The sequence below is a fragment of the Perissodus microlepis genome, chromosome 13 (assembly GCF_051167445.1).
Source record: "Perissodus microlepis isolate ML-2025 ecotype Zambia chromosome 13, ASM5116744v1, whole genome shotgun sequence".
Lineage (NCBI taxonomy): Eukaryota > Metazoa > Chordata > Actinopteri > Cichliformes > Cichlidae > Perissodus > Perissodus microlepis.
The window spans coordinates 7,384,526-7,403,492 of record NC_140473.1 but is presented as its reverse complement, the minus strand read 5'-3'; the positions used below and the strand labels follow the sequence as shown (position 1 = coordinate 7,403,492).

The 18,967-nt window shown below is 42.5% G+C and overlaps 1 protein-coding gene across 5 annotated transcripts; it reads left to right on the top strand.

The window, feature by feature from the left end:
• The first annotated feature begins 236 nt into the window (after positions 1-236).
• On the top strand, positions 237-16,978 carry ikzf1 (IKAROS family zinc finger 1 (Ikaros)). 5 transcript variants are annotated; one of them, XM_084948964.1, is made up of 8 exons: positions 237-575; positions 4,989-5,042; positions 5,216-5,329; positions 10,995-11,264; positions 12,731-12,898; positions 14,240-14,365; positions 14,797-14,928; positions 15,350-16,978. In XM_084948964.1, the coding sequence occupies exons 1-8, from the start codon at positions 248-250 to the stop codon at positions 16,048-16,050; spliced, it is 1,893 nt and encodes a 630-aa protein (XP_084805090.1). In that variant the 5' UTR covers positions 237-247; the 3' UTR covers positions 16,051-16,978. The 5 variants fall into 5 exon arrangements, with proteins under 5 accessions (XP_084805090.1, XP_084805089.1, XP_084805093.1 ...); XM_084948963.1 differs by having other exon boundaries at positions 14,794-14,928; XM_084948967.1 differs by lacking the exon at positions 10,995-11,264.
• Positions 16,979-18,967: the final 1,989 nt, after the last annotated feature.

Genomic DNA, 18,967 nt, shown 5'->3' with positions numbered 1-18,967 from the left:
GGGGGGATGGGGGAAGCAAACTGGATGGAACATTAAATAGAAGAAGAAGAAAAGCTCATTATATGGGAAACACTTGTGTTAATTTCATGGACTGCTTCAGAGTGCCAGAACAGGTGACAGAAGGGGAGCTGTCCAATATGCAAGTGAGGAGTAACCCCCCCTCCCCCTCCCTCCAGCCCACACTACCCCCCCACCTCCCCCAACCCCAATCAGCTTCTTCGGTGTGAATGAAATAAATAAACAATGAATGGTCCACTCTCCTCGCTCGCCTCATCCCATCTCATGCATGGCTGCCAGTGATGGTCTACTGGGTGTCAGCTTTTATTGGCACGGCACAAAGCAAGTGCCAGGGGTTCGGTGGCCCGACTCCCCACTGCAGACTGTGGATAAAAGCAAGCAAAATGCCTCAGCCGAGCTGAGAGACATAGTCATGTTGGGCTGGAACGAGGAAGTGCAGTGGAGAGGGGAGGGACTCAGGGCGCAGCTCCATGGGGCCGCCGCGGCGCTGCGACCTTCTGCACATGGAGCCGGGGAGAGTTGGAAGAACTTCATACTGCAAACTCAAGGAATAGCAGGTAAAGTGACTTCAACCGCACATTTCAGCTCGGCTCTCACCTCAAAGGCTAGGCCAACACCTCTAAAGTGATTTCGATGGCAGTGAAATGGTTTAGGAGACATATGCGCCTGACTGGAAAAGACTCTCCTTATAGTTTCGGTGCAGGTGCGCCTCAGCATCAAGGTCCCGTTTGATGCGCGTAATTTTCTTCTGCCACAGAGTTTATAACGGATTAAATAACAAGACTGTATTTCAGTAATATATCGGGGAAAATATATTGTTTTTAAAGCGTTGTCTGTGTCTGTAAGCTACGAGCAGTAATTTAAGGGAAGTAGAGGGAAATGTTCCCCATTTTCCTTGCGTCTTTTTTTCTCTCTCTCTCTTTTGGGAAATATGGATAAACTATTTTCCAATTAATTCGACTTCTATAAAAATCCGAATCACATTTTCTTTAAGAATTCATACAGATCGGCTCGGGGCTCGTTATCATTTTAACTCGTTTAACTGTTTTTCCGTCTTCGGCTACGGCACCTGTTGCAACAGATGTGCGCACTCTGTAAACTTTAGGGCCCTGTTTTAAAAGTGCCTCAAGTTTATTAAGATATTTAAAATGAACTTTTTTTTTTTCAGAAAATAATTTTCTTTAAATTGTTGAAAGCGCAAAATTGACCGGGGCCTAAACTAATGCGAACATGTTTTTGCTTAAACAGGAAATCAGTACGCACCGACTAAACGCGCTCTCCTGAGCGGCTCGAGTTTACACACAAATCAGTCGCTCTGAGCATTTCTCGTTCCGTTAATCTTTGTGTCGGCCTGTTTAGAATCGAACCGCAGTCTCGGTTAGCCGGTAAGGCGTCTGTGTGAAGGGAAGAAAACAGGCAGGACTGATGAAACTTTTCACGCTGCTGACGCTCAAAGGTGAAAAAGTTGCTCATCAACGCCCAGGCAGAAAACTGAAAGATTCACCGCCGAAGAGATGGGGGGAAATGATCGGTTTTTTTCTCTTTTTAAACGCGATAAAAAAAAAAACAGAAGTCCAAGAAAGCTGAGTTTCCTCAAATATATATATTTAACCCTTCTCTAAATTATTATTTATTAACTATAATTAACTGTGTGTTTAAAAGTGGCGTTTGTGGGACGTAAAATAAGTTGGCATTAATTAAATTTTTTTAAACTTGGAAAGCATCTTTCTCTGATGTGTCCTATTTTTTTTTATTAACACATTTCAAGTTTACGGTCAAGCAGAAAAAATTATATTTCTCCGCAAATGTAAAGCAGTTATCTACTTTAACAATAAATGTAAGATAATAAATAAACTAAACGAAAAGTCAAATAAAATAGCCGAAAACTCATTTTTGATTTCTGAACTTGTAAACGGAGCTCAGTACCTGCGCACATAGGGCTTTTTTCATAGCTCAGTTGGAAAGAGAAGTGCTGAAAGTGCTGCAAATCTGTCTGCAGATACATCATCTTTCTTGTCAGTAGAAACAGAAGTAGGAGGGGGGTGTGAAAGGGGGAGGGGGGTGGAGGGGTTAGAGGAAGACAGACAGTTATTAAAATGATTGTACTGTCTGAATAGCAGAGTAGTGAAGTGTGTCAGATGCAAATGAAGGAAACTTCTTCTTCAGCGCACCTTTGCTCTCCCACCACCACCACCACCACCCTCCTCCAATGATAGACTCCCAGAACACATCTGCTAACACTATCTGCCCACTTCCACCCATACATTTCATGAATTACTGATGACCATCTCTGCGTGCACACATGAACAGAGGTGTCCGCGCGCCACGTTGCTTGGCAGTGTGGGATCATCTCTTTTCCTCGTTATTGATAAGAAGGCGCCCACGGCGGTGTTACTTATTGCAAAACTCACAGGACGGATCGTTATTATTTGAGATGTTTTTCGATAATTGTCACTCAGACTGTTCAGTTAAAAGTGGAAAGTCTGAGTGGAGCGTATGAGTAGAAATCACTCAAAGTGGGGCTCCTGATGTGAGGCGAAGTGTGATGAAGCTGCATTCACATAGCCGTGTCACAGCACTGCTGTTTATCTGCAGATATAGTTTAATTTATTTAAAATATTTAATTGCTGCCAAAAACTATAAGTATAAACTTGTTTTAAAAATACTGGGCCTTCAGTCATATTTATGATGTTTAATCAGTAGAAAGTTCCAAGTGAAACTCTCAAGAAGTGTCACTTTAAAAAAAAAATCCTTCATATTTTCAGTTTGTTTTAACTGTGCATTAATCTAAACACACACAGACACGCCACTGTGTCAGCTTTCTCCAGGGTATCCAGACTTTGCTGGTGTGGTCCTCAGTATCTGTTAACGGTTTCGTGTGTTTCTCATCTCCACCCTGCTCCCTGGTGTAGCTTTGCACCTCGCTACCCCCACCCCCAGCGACACACCGCCACAACCATCCACCAAACACACACACACACACACACGCACGCACACGCACGTACAAACACACAGGAGGAGGACCGAAAATTCTGTCAACCCACAAGCCTCTTCCTGCCTCTCCTCAGTTGACGTACTCCGACCAAAACTGTTCCAGTCCCCCCTTTGCGCTCTGTGTTAGAAGTCTTTTCTGTGACTCCTATTTCACCGCCTGAAAGATTCCACCTGCCCCCAGTTCGTACACTCATACACTTTGACACTCGTACGCCAACGCACACACACACTCACACTCACTCACACACACACACACACACACTCACACACACACACACAATAATTTCACTCTGATTTGAGAAGGAGAATCATTAATAAGTCTGGATAGTTAGATGGAAATGTTTTAGTCGTGCTCCGGCTTTTATCAAAAAGTTCTACTTTCAGTCTGAGTCTTAACTTGATGATCACCAAATGCCAAAAGTATGTTAAAGTAGAAGCACTAAAAGTAAAAACAGAGCTGTCGGTAAACACAAGGAAAAAGTGCCACGAGTGTTCTGAACAAAAAAAAAGAATTTCCTGAATATTCTACATGCACTTTACTTTCCACATGCCTACGCAAGTGGGTTGTGGCTGAATGTAGGAACTCTCTCTCCTTTTTCTAAACTTCTGTCAAAGCCCCCCCGCCAACACATCCGTGTTTCCCCTCTCACCATCTGCCCAGAAAAAAAGGGCACATGAGAATACACCTCCCTCTGCCCCCGACCTGCAAACTCCAGATGCTGAGGAACGGCGCTGCCGAGTCGTCGCTCGGCGCAGTAACACGCAACACCACCGTGTTATGCTGAACAAATCATCTGCACCAGTGACCTATGCCCCCCCCACCCTCGCCACCCTTTCTCCCTCCTCTCACACTTGCATCCTGAGTGTCTTGCAGGCCTTTGAGCTCCTGACTTGACTCCGCAGAATCTTGTGCGTTGCGACAGAGCGGCCCCGTTGCTTCCCACTATTTGTTCCAAATGTGTGGAGCCATCTGTCAGTAAAACAGGAAGGGCTAGGTTCCCCTTCTCCCCTGGGTTTGTTTCGCTATTTTCGGGAGCTTCACTTCTCCCTGTGTGGCTGCTTGGACTGGGCAGCGGCCCCACCAAGGGCTTCTTGAAGTGGCGGAGCTGGGGCTGAGGCTGTCGGGCCCATCTGCTGCAGGCTTGAGGGCCATCCATTATTAATGGGGCCACGAGCATTGGTGACTCCTCAGATATGCAGCCCTGGCCGGAGGAGCGCTTCTGGACTCGATTGCCTCTTCTTGCTAAAAAAAAAAGGTGGGGGGGAGGGAGTGTAAAAATAAATGAATAAAGAGAAGTTCTCGGTCCTTCTGCCTGCTTTTCTGTCTCTTTTCTTTTTCTGCACCTTCCTCTGACTTTTTGCCCTTTCACAGACATCTACTTCTCTCCATGCACATCTCGCAGCCTTTCTCTCATCTCCTTCTTCTTCTCTCTCTTTTCCCTCCCTCTCTTTGTTTCTGATTGTGGCTTGCGTGTGTCTGCACTCAGGCCGCGGGCTCAGCGATGCATGCTCAGTAAATTAGAGAGAACACGAACGCCGATCAGCTGGGCACGGCAAACACCCGCATCCCCGGTGACCTGGGGCCAGTTAATTTTCTGCTTAATTTTGCGGCAGTCAGTTTGCATTTTGGGATGATTATGTGGCAGGAAATTAACAATAAATAACAAATGTGGTCTGAAAGCCTATTCCCGGCAACCCCGCGCTACCGGCAGGGCCCCCATCAGCCGGGGCCCGAGCTGCTCTCCATGCTCCGTCTTTCTGTCAGACTTGTAATGAAAATGTCTGTAATTCTTTGTAATGTAATGTGAGGGAGAATGGTGTATCTGCGGCTGTGACAAGAGCGATCTCAGCGAGGTTATGGAGTCACGCCGAGAAGTACACCCTTTTACTCCACTCTAGCTTTTTATAACGTTGTTTCCTGCGCCTGCACTTGATTAAACTTACACGCACCTACATCTCTATCTTTCTCCCATTAGAGTACTTGCACCGCATGGAGACAGAGGAGGCCCAGGAAATAGCCCAGATGCCAGGTAAAAGCTCGCCTACTGCATGATTGAGCTGTAGAATGCACAAAGTAGATACAATAGGCCCACAAACAGGCTCTTACAGGATGGAGAGGTAATTTTGCTACCCCTGAATGAGTCATGTCGCGGGGGTTGCGTAGTGAGTGATGGGTGTTTGCTGGTGTGTGTCTCTACCCCAGACAGGGACAGTCCCCCTGCCAATGAAGCGTCCGAGGAGGCAGAAGAGCCCATGGCTGTCCCTGAAGACCTGTCAGCCGGCTCCACCCAGCAGCAGAACAACCGAGGGGACAAAGGTAACTCAAGCGCAGCCTGACCGTCACCGCTGCTTCTGTGAATTAAAATGAAAGTAAATAAATCAGTGTGTGATAGCAAAATTATGTTGATGTATTGAATATATCCCATGAAGCGGCAATCAAAAACAAGCCTAAACGACTGCAGTGCCCTTCCCAGCAGTAGTCAGACGTATCATTCCCAAAGCATCCAAATCAGAGTAAAGCGATAAGTGAAAGTAATGTAAGGATCAAAAGTGTGACATATATGTTAAAAAAAAGCATAAAATTAATCAAATGAACATCCAGTGGGAGATATTTGCTGTTCCAAATCCCTTGGAAAAATTAATTTAAAGCTGCAAAGAGACACATTTAGGTCATTGGCAGGAAAGGTAAAAAAAATCCCTTTGATCCATGGCACGTCATTAATAAGCTGAATCTTAAGGAATAGCTAATGTGGCCTTGATTTGAGTTTGCAAACAGCAAGCCAGGGAATCTCATGGTGAAAATCAGGATGGAGAATGCAAGGGGGACTCACATCAGTGACATATGTTTATCTCAAGTCTCCTAACATGGGCGGTTTGTGAAACAGAAAATGTTTACTGGTCATTAAAGGCTGATCGGTTTTATATGACAGCAAGATAACCGGACATAGCATTCACCTTTCATAGGACAAACAGCATAGTTGTATTGTGCCTTTTTAATGTCAAAAACATACTTTCATCTATTGAATGAATCACTTGAAATCTTTATATATCACATATAGGAGATTGAATGCAAAAAAAAAAAGACAAAATGGAATGGCTCAAAATTGACCATCTTATCAGTATTTTTCCACTTACATCCAGATAACGGCAAAGATTAGCAGCGCACAGTCAAAAATAAGATGTGAGAGGAAACTGAAATAGGATGTGTAAGAGTTTCCTAAGAAGAACTTGCCATCAGGCAGTTTCAACACTCCTGGAGATAAAGAGTTCAGGAACGGGGCCAAGCTCGGAGAGCGCATCACCGCACCACATAGGTCGCACACCTGCTTACTCACAAAGGCTCTCTCTTTCCTACTTTTGAGCTGTCAGGTGCTGAACCCGACACAGGCAGGAATCTGTGAGTCTAAACAATCAACACGTGTTCAGCCGAGTAACGGAGGATGTGTGAGGAACCACGTTTTACATCACACATGCACGTCTTAGTCAACCGAAAAAAATGGGAAATGGTCGGTGTGAGCATTATCTAAATGTTTGACTTTCATTGGCAGCCTGTAAAGAAGGGAAAGAAGGTGCAGCTGGGTGTATGACTTTATGTTCTGCGTGTGAGTTTCTTTTCAATCCCTTTGCACAAGTGTGTGTCTATATATGGGACAGAAAGAAAGAAGGGAAGTGCAAGTATCTGGTACATCTATGCATCACTGCCTCAGTGATAAGAGCCCAAATGAGTTATAATTATCGCCCAGGATCATGTGCTGCTCAGTTCTCTTTAGTGAAAAAAGAGGGGGGACTATATGTGGGACATGGGACCTCAAAGTATCGAAAGCTTAAAACCTCGAAACCCAGGTTATTTCCTGTTGCAAGTGAGTCTTTATAGCCTGGGAACGTCATTGTTGGCGCACATTTGCTGTGGTACAAGCTACACATGTATGACTACACGCACGAGGGAGGTTAATATGTGACGCCTATTTAACCATTTCGTGAAAGAAACGTTTTTACCGCCTTGTGTTTCTTACACCGAACATAAGCCCAGAGACTCGGTTAAAGTCACAAGACTGTAAGATGACCTTCGCAACATCCCAGTGAAATGATTTCGCTTTCATTTTCAGTGATTCAGATAGGTCCTCGGCTATGTCAGAGACATGAGACTGAGAAGGAGACTGAGCGGTTTAGTTCCCGAAAGCATGGAGGCGAGTTTAAAAAAAAAAAAAAAAAAACGAAAGAAAGAAAAAAAAAAAAAACTGTGTGAGGGCAAAAAGCAGGCTGTTTTTGGTGTTCCTGCAAGTTGTGTTCAGTGTGTTGCTGGCGTGGTTTAACACTTGTGGTTCCACTACTTTGCACACAGGGTTATTTTCAGGCAGTGAGAGCAGCACAACTCAGTAACAGGAACCTCCAGTGGCTCCTTGTGTTTCCACGCTGCAGAGCACAGTGCTGTGTTGCTTCCTACCCGCTATGCATCCTTGTCAATGCAGTTAGTTTATTTCTTCTTTTTATGCCTTTCTAAAGCTCTAGCATTTTACTTGTTAATTATTTTTCCAGTCACTGCTCCAGGGCGTGCTGTTTCTTTACCTGTAGTGTGAGGATTAGATCCGTATCAGGTTATAACCATTTTATTGAGACCTGTTTTGTTTGTCTACTGTGATCTGACACTTGCTTCCCAAAATGAGTAAATCAGGATGTGTGATGTTCATGACAAACACGATGTAAAGCAAAAGCTTTCTTCCTATTCCCAATTTAGTCACAACTTCCCCATATCCATGAGAAGTGGGTGTCAGCCCAGTGTTCATGGTTCCCTTCTGCTCCAGCTAGTTGACAATCTCAAAGCTTCACTGGTGTATTAGATGATAATAGATAAACACATTTTTTTCCACCCACTTTGTATCAACCATTTCCTGAAATTGTACACCTGCCTCACTGTGAAAAGGCGTTATTCTTGGATCAGTTCTGTATTTTTTGGGGGTAGAGAATTCTTTCAAAAGCTAATGTGCAAGTAATTTATGTACTTTTTACAATGTCTATCGACATTTAAAAACAGTGTAATTATCCATTACGCTGTGGCAGTTGAAGGTTTTGCGGCTAAAACCATAAATTAAATTAGCAGGATTGAAGTGGTATAGCCACTTATGGAGTTTTGCTTTCGAGTTCTGTGATATGCAAATGCAAATTCATAACTCAAAAAAATCCCTACAGCTAAGCTACACTAACACATAGTCATGTAAATGTTTTGTTTCAATGAGAAAAAAAACCCTCAGTGGTTAAAGTAAGAACCTCATAGACGTACACATTGCAATAAATGAAACGTAAAATCTTCAAAAAAGATGACTATGGCTACATAGCTTGTGATTTCTGTTTGTATCTGTAAAGACAGTTAGCAACAACATTCCATAAATCGGTGACGAGTTAACTTTACCAAGGGAACTGCATTTGCATTCATGAAATGCAAACATTTTTCCAGTAGCAGAAGTAGATTATTTTTATTTTTATCTCACTGATTTTTTAAATTTAATTAATTGTATCACATTGAATAACCTAAACATGACTTGCTGAGAGTGTACATAAATTGGAACTGCTACACAGTTAGCTGTCACAGAAAGGTTAGCTTAAAAAGTAACAGAATCATTATTAGGAACATCATAACCAACAGATAAACCAAAATATGTGGTAGTGGTTAATTGTTCAATTAGTTACCTAAATGTAATAGATAAATTATAGAACTACATAGTGTTATCCAAAAGTAACAGATAAATGATCAAAAGTGCTAGCTAAAATTAAGGGACAAATGATTATAGTTAAAAGTAGCCAGAAGGAGACCTTAAAGCTAATGCTAAATATAATGGTTAACAGTTTGATGGATAAAAACAAGGGAGAAATGTCTTTTATAATTTTGATAAAAACCCACAAATAAATGGTTCTAATAGATCAAGTTTGAGCAGGCTAATGGCTAAATGCCTAGCTAATAGCTAGTGGATAGCAGCAATGTTAAGCTACTTAAACAAGGACAGTTGTTATTTTAACTGATATAATGTGAAACAGCTGATTCTTGAAAACTCAGAAAGATAGCAACAAGTAACAGATAAATGGTTGACATATTTGACTGAAGCTAATTTAAGTCACTGATCAAACTGAGGGTGAAACAGATTTTATAGTTTTTCTTTAATGTCCGTAAATAGTCGTTAAAATAAGTCGTAAACGTCTGTAAAAACAGAGAGCTCGTAACTGAAACTAAACACAATAACAGAACAATCCCCACTTACATGCCATGCTCATCTGTGGTGCATTGTAAGGACATTTTGAATGCTGTGTAACCCCTAATTCCTACTTGGTTATGTAACATAAATGATGGCCAGTTTAGCATTCTAACCACACTTTTGTTTTTTATAGACAGCAAAACTGTTTCTTTCCTTTCTTTGCATGGTTGGTGTGTCTTTTATCTTATCTCCCCAGCAAAATACAAGTCTGTCCAATAAACCCAGCAGTTTAACAGATGAGATTACTCCTCATGTGAGATAAAATAAATAAATAAATAAAACACATTGTTTTCAAAAGTGTGGGTATGGACTGTCAGATTATGAGAAAAGGGATGATCACCAACATCTCGTGATCCTACTCAGTTCTCATGTTTCACTCTTCCCTCTGTGGAAAATGTACATTAGGGGATTTATGCCCCCTCAGTGACTCTCGGTGAAAACAACACTCCTGCATTAGAAAAAAAAAAACTGTTTCAGTTACAGGCTGTTTTACAATTCCTTTCCCATGCTTCCCTTTCTGTCACTTCTCCATAATTCTTGGTATTTCAGTTAGACAGGCCCTCTTTGAAGCTTCCCCTTTTCCATGGATTCCTATATTTCATGATTTCCACTTCTTCCTCTTCAGTTGTACAAACAGAGGTAGAGGCATGGGGAAATCAGGCTGTCACTGTGACATGCAAACCACAGGTTGGTAGCTGCGGGACTTACATGATCTGTCAGTTCTCTTAAATATTTCTTAAGTCCATTGGTGGGAAAATGAAGCGGCTGAGAGTTAATCGCACAGGGCACTTCTATTTTCCTTGGAACACTGGACATCGAATACACGCTACAGCGTGTATTGGTTTTTTTTAAAGCTTTTCTACAGATAAGATAAGAGCAGGCGCTGATCGCTCGGGTATAATTTTCTTTCGGCACTTTAAAAAGCTAGAAATGTACAAAATGACACGAAGACCTTTGCAAATGAATACGAGTGTGAAGAGGCCACATGGCTGTATATCTGTGTTGTTCGCTCGGTTGCTATGATAGATACCGCGCGTGTCCCTAGTTTCGCACTGCTTCCTGTGTCTCTGTTTCCTGTTTATCTTGCTGTCATTTGCTTCACCAAAGTGTGATGGTGTGAGATGATCGGCATGTTTCTTCATCTCCTCACTGACATCCTCAAACAGTAGACATGCTGTCCACCTGTGTGCCCTTATGAAGAGCTTTGCCTTTTAATGTGAATTCAGAAAAAGAATGTCTGAAATAGGAGGGAAAGTTTCTGAAGGGCTGATGCAGCATCCCTCTTCACAAGAAAATGTGCACTAAAGGAAGTTGCTATTACAAAGCTGGTGCCCTAGTTAGGGCAGTTGCAGTTTCTGTGTTACAGCTTACGGTGCTTATTCCAACAGGAGTAAACACAGAATGTGCAGAGCTCCACTGAAAAAAATATCTCTCTATATATGAATAAATTCAAATAAAGCCAGGTATATTTTGTCACAAATTAAAAAATCAGTAAAGTTCAGTTTAATAGCTGGAAATCACAGTATGAGTTCAGCATCATGGTTCTTTATACAAAAAGCAAAAAAGCAAAAAAGTAGGAATATTAAAACACAGTGTTGGGATAAACATCTCTCTAACTTCTCATGCCACAGTATCAATATCACACTGATAAATTGCCCATCTTTAGTATTTAACATCATGCAAGAAACAAAAATGCTCGTATTCTAAACCGTGGCCCCCCCTTGCCCTCTTTTCCAGCCTGTAACATTAAAGTTGAGGCTCGCAGTGATGAGGAGAATGGGCTGGCCTGTGACATGAACGGTGTGGAGGAGGAGGAGTGCGCGGAAGACTTGCGCGTGATCGATGCCTCCGGGGCCAAGGTGAACGGCTCACAGCCGAGCCCCGAAGCCAAGGCCTTCTCCTCGGCCGGCGGTATCCGGCTGCCCAACGGGAAGCTCAAGTGCGATATCTGTGGGATAGTTTGCATTGGCCCCAATGTGTTGATGGTGCACAAGCGAAGCCACACTGGTAAGCCACGCCGTCTGCAACACTTCTTGCCCTTCCTTTGCACCCATGTTCACTGTTAGTATAAAGGAGATGGATATAGGGGTAGAGAGGTGTGCGCTGTGGCTCCTCCGCCTGTTTAGCCAAACATAAATTCTTTTCAGAAACACAAGCAATGTCACCATGCACACATACACACTCTCTGAGAGTAACTTCTTTTGCAGTCCTCCTCACACTCACTTGTAGCATGCTTGCATCTGGCTGTGTGCGTGCAGAGCCTAATATCGCGCATGAAATAGACTTCAAGATGTAGCATTAGCATTCGTGATTGTTTATCTAACAGTCTCTGAATTGCCACGTGACAAGCAACTGATCAGGTTATTGTGTGATAAAGTAGCAGAGACAAACTTGGTCCAAAGAAAACATACCCTCAGTTGAGAAACAGGATATCTGCAGCAATTAAATGGGATCTCTGCAAAGTGACAATTATCTGGCTATTAAAAGTTTTTCAGAATTCAAAATTGATATTCTATTGTAATGGAGCCAAACCAGTGGTGGGGAACATTTGTGAAAAAGGCACTTTACTGTCAGGCTTTAGAAACTAATGAAACTCAAAATGGAAGAAAGGAACAGTAGACTAATGTAAATGCAAAAGAAAGTACAATAAAATATATAATGAAGTGCCTCCTATTTAAATAGAAAATATTCTGTGGTGAGTCTTTGCTCCTGAAATGCATTTTTAATGAATTTCCTTTTTTATATATTTTTGCTGCTTCACTGGTGACTCTTATTTTACGGGGGGGCTTTGAAAAAAAAAGAAAGCCATATTAAAACGTTCTCACAGAATGCCACAACACTCGGAGAGGATGGATATTGGTTTATTCCAGAAGCGCTGATCAGGAAGACTGGCTCTCAACACAAAGTGTTTCCTTCGCTTTATTCAAATGAGGCTGAATTTGCATTGTGATGTGCCGCTCTTATTTTAGAGACGAAGAAGAGGAAAAAATGAGATTTTCAGATCAAATTGACCTAGGCAATGGTGCATTACGGAGCTGGCAGGCTGAGTCTGAAAGGCTCTTGTTCGATCAGAGCGCCAGAAGTCTGTGGGGCAGGGGGAGCATGGAGAGATGGAGTGTCACTCTGCTGTGAAACCCTCCCCACAGGCTGCTGGATCGTTCTCCGCCCCGGAGACGCTGCATCATCCGGCTTGTAGTGCGGCGACCTCCCGCGTCCCCGCAGCTTTTCCATCCGAACAGAAAAGACAAAGACTTTTATTGCTGTCAGTGGAGGGAGGGAACAAACACAGTCAGATTAGCGCACTCAAGGAAAAGCTTAAAAATGAAACAAACTGTCTGATCCGATCCATAAAATCCGAAAATTAGAAGCCAATAAAACATACAAGTTATTCTGTCCCACCCCCCTGCCCTTTCTTTCCTTGTGTTTACATCTTTGCAGTAACGTGTGTCTGCTCTGTCTGTTCTCGTCCTCAGGAGAACGTCCATTCCAGTGTACCCAGTGCGGCGCCTCCTTCACCCAGAAGGGCAACCTGCTGCGTCACATCAAGCTCCACTCAGGGGAGAAGCCCTTCAAGTGTCACCTGTGCAGCTACGCCTGTCGCAGGAGGGACGCCCTCACCGGCCACCTACGCACACACTCGGGTGAGCATGCAAAGGTCACCCCCGCTGAAAACTTCTGCACTTTTATGTTGGACGATTTTTACAAAAGGCACAGCAACTTCTGCAGCACATGCAGCGTGAGCTTGGGACTATGTAAAGGGAAGTTGACAGGGTGTAGATATGGTGTCACTTTTTTTTTTCAAATGCTTTGCAGAAGTACATGTTAGTGTAATTTGGGTGTAAACAGAATTCTCCTTCTGAAGGGTTTGTCAGAAAAATGGAGGGATAACAATCACGATTGTGTCATTTTACAACGTAAATGTAACAGCACCTACAAAAAAATAAGTGAGAAAGATTAAAGCATCTGATATATGTTGGTTATTGAGCTGAATTGTAATCATATAAATTCAGCCTGGAGAGCTTTCAAACTGGAGACAACTGGACTTATAATATTAAAGACATAGAATACTGTTATCATAGTAATGTAACTCCTAATATATAAAAGGAATGTATTTAAATATAAATATATGTTTAAAAAAAAAGGCTTATTATTTTCCTTAAAAAACCAAAAACGCTAGTCACTTATTTTTAGCATGCAAAAATAAAAAGTGCATGCATTAAACTAATTTCAGCTGTTTTTATGAGCATTCACAAAACCAGGATTGAGTCACACCAGTGTATGAATGGGTGGATGAGGGTCCTTAGGGACTAGTAAAGCGCTATACAAGTACAGGCCATTTACCATTTACAGGCCATTTGAGTTTGTTTTGTTTGTCTGTCCAGGTATGGGCAGAAAAATCCTCCCCTTCCTCAGATTTTTTCATATTTTGGATTTAATTTTCAGCACTTTTTAATTTAGGTTTATGGCTTTTTTTCTCTGTATTTAAAAATATAGCAAAAATCATCAGTATTTGTCAGCATATATTTTCTTAGTGAAAAATAAAAAATGTTGCTCTCCATCATAAGGTTTCAGTTTGCACTGTGTTCACTCTACACTAAGTTGCTACCTGAGTTACCCATAAATACAGAGGACATGAGCTCAGCACTACCTGCAGCAGCAGAGCTTATGGCATCCTAAGACATAAACTTCTACTTGTGAGTTTTTGCACAGGGCCTCCCAGAAATTGTTTTGGTTTTTTTTGTCATTTACATTTTTGTAGGTGGTGCTCTTTTCTTCCCCCTTTACCACTGGTTGTGCCAGATCCCTAATCAGCCCTTATCTTGTACTTAATCTGATCAAAATGCATTCGTTACATCAATTCCTTCCTGTGTTCTTTCAAGAAGAAGGAACCAAATGGCCATTTAACTTACTTTAGTGTTAATTATTTTAAAAAAGTTTTGCACTGCTCTGCTTTCACTGATGTAATTTTTTTTTTTTTGCAGTTGGAAAACCCCACAAGTGTGCTTACTGTGGGCGGAGCTATAAGCAGCGCAGCTCTCTAGAAGAGCACAAAGAGAGGTGTCACAACTACCTCCAGTGTATGGGACTGCAAAACACCATCTACACAGGTTGGTGCCTCACGAGGCGTGCGCTTTAACTTTCACCCAGATCTAATGACCTACTTTATCCTAAACACGGGATGCAGGAAACTGTGCACAGAACAGCAGCCTATCACAGTCACTGTCTTTGTTGCTAAAAAACAAGACAGGCTACATTTCCATTTAAATATAGGCTCGTGTAGGTATCCGAGCTAATTAAGTCAGTTTCTTTGTCTATATAAATTTAGACACTTCATACTTAGTGTTCTGTACAGCTCTACATTAAAACCTGGAAACAGATCATTATGAGCAAATGTTATATTCGTAAACCAAGTGCTTCACGTGTGTCAGAATAGTCCGCTCTGTGCTCTGTGAGAAAACCACCATCAGGCTTGTGCCAGCAGGACAAACTCCAGTTACTTTGACGCTAAAATCTACTTCTCTGTCTTGCTTTCCAGTAGTAAAGGAAGAAAGCAACCAGAATGAGCAGAGGGAAGACTTGAGCCAGACGGGATCTGACAGAGCCTTGGTGCTAGACAGACTAGCTAATAATGTAGCTAAACGTAAGAGCACTATGCCACAGAAGTTTGTGGGTAAGGGCTGAAATCTGCTTCTTTTGTGTCAATACAATTTCGCTGCTTTTTGCTGAAAGAAAAAAAAAGTGTAACTGTGACTGTTTGTGTTCATTGGGGTTGCATTTTTCTCTGCAAGCCTGGTTCTATGCAGTGCAGCCTGATCACAGACTGCACCTTTTATTTGCTTAATCGTCACTGGAAAAGACTACATTGAAATATTACCTTGATTCTGCATAGACATGTTACATTTAAGCGATTCATATCCACACAAAAAACAATCAAAAGAGGGAGAAAAATAGAACATCAAGAGGTAGACTGAAGTGACTCATTTTAAGATTCAGTGGCTCAGTGTCAAGATGGTGAGATGATAGGATGCAGGTGAAAGTGTGTCAGCGTAGTACGAACCTCACCCTGCCCTTCTGTCTCTCCTTCTCTTCAGGTGACAAACGTCTGTCGGACCTCTCTTATGACGGAGGAGCAAGCGAGCTGATCCAGCCCCACGTCATCGACCAGGCCATCAACAGCGCCATCAGCTACCTAGGCGCCGAGTCGCTCCGGCCTCTGGTCCAGACCTCCCCGGCCTCCTCTTCCGATGTGGGCCTCGGCTCCATCTACCCCCTCCACAAGCCGGCGACGGAGGCCCACGCGGGGACGGGCTTGTCAGCCAAAGACAGTGCGGCCGAGAACCTGCTGCTGCTCTCCAACTCCAAGTCTGCCTCCAGCGAGAAGGATGGCTCGCCCAGCCACAGCGGCCAGGACTCCACGGACACCGAGAGCAACAACGAGGATCGCCCGACCGGAGCAGCCCCCGGCCTCATCTACCTGACCAACCACATCACCCAGGGGGTTAGGAACGGCGTGCTTCCCCTGGTGAAGGAGGAACAGCAGAGGCAGTTCGACACCATCCGGGCCATGGAGATGGCCTCCGAGGGCTTCAAAGTAGTGACAGCGGACGGGGAGCAGGTGAGGGCGTACAGGTGCGAACACTGCCGCGTCCTCTTCCTGGACCACGTCATGTACACCATTCACATGGGCTGCCACGGCTTCAGAGACCCCTTCGAGTGCAACCTCTGCGGTCACCGGAGTCAAGATCGATACGAGTTCTCCTCTCACATAACACGAGGAGAGCATCGCTACTGAGCCACATCGACCAGAGAACACACATACACACTTTCACAGGATAGAACAGACACACACACACAGACAGACAGACACACACACACACACACAGGCAAGCACATGCAATAAATTAATATAAATACATCATGTAAAATACATTGTTAATGTCTGTGTGTTTTTTATAAGGTATGCATGTTTGTTGACACACAAATAAATATACAACTATTAAAAACATTGATTTTCATCTCTGATACGAACTATTCTGTTTTTTTAGGGTTTTTTTTTTAAAGAAAACAAAGTAAATAAGTACTGTTCTTCATTACTCACAGGAATGAAGAACAGTACTTCTTAAATACACATCACCTGTGTATGTAAATATATATATAAAAAAAAGGTCTTATTTTTCCTCCTTTTTTTCAAGATTTAAAGTAATAGGATTTACATCCTTTTTGCTTTGACACCTTTCTGTATTGAATAACAGAAAAAAATGTCAATTCCTTCTGCGGCTGTTTCCAGTGCAGGCAAACCCAGTGTAACATAAATACAATCAGTAACGTAACAATCAGTGTAGATAGACCCACAGCTCCCCTGTAAGGTTTTAACCTGCTCTTGTGTTTGTAATAACCTTCACGTTATTTATACATTTACATGCCTGTCTGTTTTTTGTATTTATTACAGTGATCGATGTTTGTCTCTTAGAGTAGTCAAAGCTGCATTTTTTTTCTTTTTCAGTTCGGCTGTACTAAATGTGTATGATGTTATCTGATCCATGACTGCTGCTGGAAGCTATTTTTAGTGTTATCAGAGGGAAATGTTATCCTGGACTTTTCTGTTTTATACCTGATGGCTAAGAATTGTTTGACCCGTGAGACGAAAACGAAGTTGACCTCAGTTGAAGGGAGCTTAATGCTTGCAAAAATATCAATAAAGGATATTTTATATATGCAAATAGTGTGGGAAGAGTGTTTCTGTTTTTCTTCTGTTTTTAAAGATGGCTGTAGAAGTAAGGAGAAAGCAGACCTGGATATCCTTGTGCCAAAGGAAATGTGAAAATCTACAAATTGGGGTCGGGCTCGGCAAAATTAACTCGGGAGTTAACGGAAAGTTTCCTTCAGATTCGTTCCCACATTTCGCTCTCTTCACACGCTCCTCAGAGTCTGTGAAATAATTAAGTTTACATGTCATTCATACTGCCAGCTCTAGCTGTCAAAGAAAAGGGTAGCAAACAGTGAATGACTGGCATTTGTGCAAAGAAACAAACACAAAAAAAGCAGACGGTGAGAAAATTAAGAGGGAGTGAAGAGTAAACAAACACAACCACACTGTAGACTTGTTTTGCAGGGGAAAAAAGGCGAATACTAACTCAATTAAAATTAAATTTTGCCACATTAGATAATAAATCACCAAAGGGACAATATGAGACTGAAATATTGCAAGGTACATACTTGACACACACACACACTCATACAAAAGCATGTTGACGTGTGCCGTGCGTCCAAGACCTGAAGAGTCTGGATGGTCCTCTGAGCAGCAGAGAGCTGGGACAGGGAGGATCAGCCACCGGAGCAGAAGGCAGGGGCAAGCGCTCTGAGGGCCAGGTCTGTCTGGAGATGCTCATTCGGGGCCGGCAGAAGAGCTCAGCAGCGCCGCGCACTGAGACAGCCTTGTCCAGATGGCTGCTGTGTGATTTAGCTGAAACGGGAAGCAGCTGTGGCCAGCGCTGAGCCCCCCTACGCTTGACTAGGACCCAACAGGGGAGGGAGGGCATTTGCATGAGAGGGATAATCTGGCCAACCAACTCTGGCCCTGCCAGAATCCCAGATCTCACTTCCCCTTTCAGCCCTGGACAGAAATACTCCTTCAAGAAGCAGACTAAACCAGAGTGGTGGCTTTAACATGTTCCAACAAGAAGTTTGAAATTACTATTTTTCACACTTTTGCCGGGCTGCGGTTCATTAGTGGAAGACCATAATAGAACATTTACTGCAAACTTCGCAAATGGGAGCGCTGTGTTTACCGGTGTTTCTCAACATGTGCAGATTACATTTGATTGCCTGTCTTGGCATTTCGTCACATGGATTTCACTACTTAGGAATGCAGTTTGATCATGTAAAGATATGTCTCACTAAATGAGCAATGGGGACATTAAGTGCATGTTTGCATGTTCTGCAGAAAGAGAATACTCAGCAGCAGAAATTAACTCATATTATAAAACATATTATGTTCTTTTACTCTCACATGTATCTACCTTTCAGACTGAGAATTTTATATTGAATTGTTACAATGTAAACAGTGCTGAAAGCTGGACAATAAGCAAAAAAAAGTGTGGTTAAAGAAATCATCATAATTAATAGACATGTGAACAGATTCATATATAGCTAATTAGTGCTAACTAACAGACTACTAAAATGCTACCGTTTCACTCAGCACAAATCTGTTAGATAGTCTGTCTCACACAGCACGCCATAGTATTACTCGGATAACCTATTAAAATACTGTAAAAGGCCCAGCAGACCCAGATCATTTCTGGCTGCTTGCATCAATACACCTGTCAGTGAATATGACCTCAACCGAAGTCAGACAATCCAGGTGAATTAATTATTTTTTAAAAAGTTCACCCAGCTCACTGTTACGAGCAGTAAAACTACCCATAGAGGCCAGACTGCTTTATTAGCAGGCTGTAAATATGTTATTTAACATTGTAAAGTTGGACATTATAACACGGGAGTCTTTGTGAACTGATGCTTTTGGAGCCAGCCTCAAGTGGACATTAGTGGAACTGCAGTTTTTGCGGGACTTGATTTTTCCACTCTGGAGACTGCACTGTGGTAAAACAGAGTAAAGAAACCCCCTTTTTTCAGTAATAGCCAGCAAACACAGTCTAATTTCATGGTTGGTGGCACAGAATGTTTTTCTTTAAATAAAATATTTGTGACAT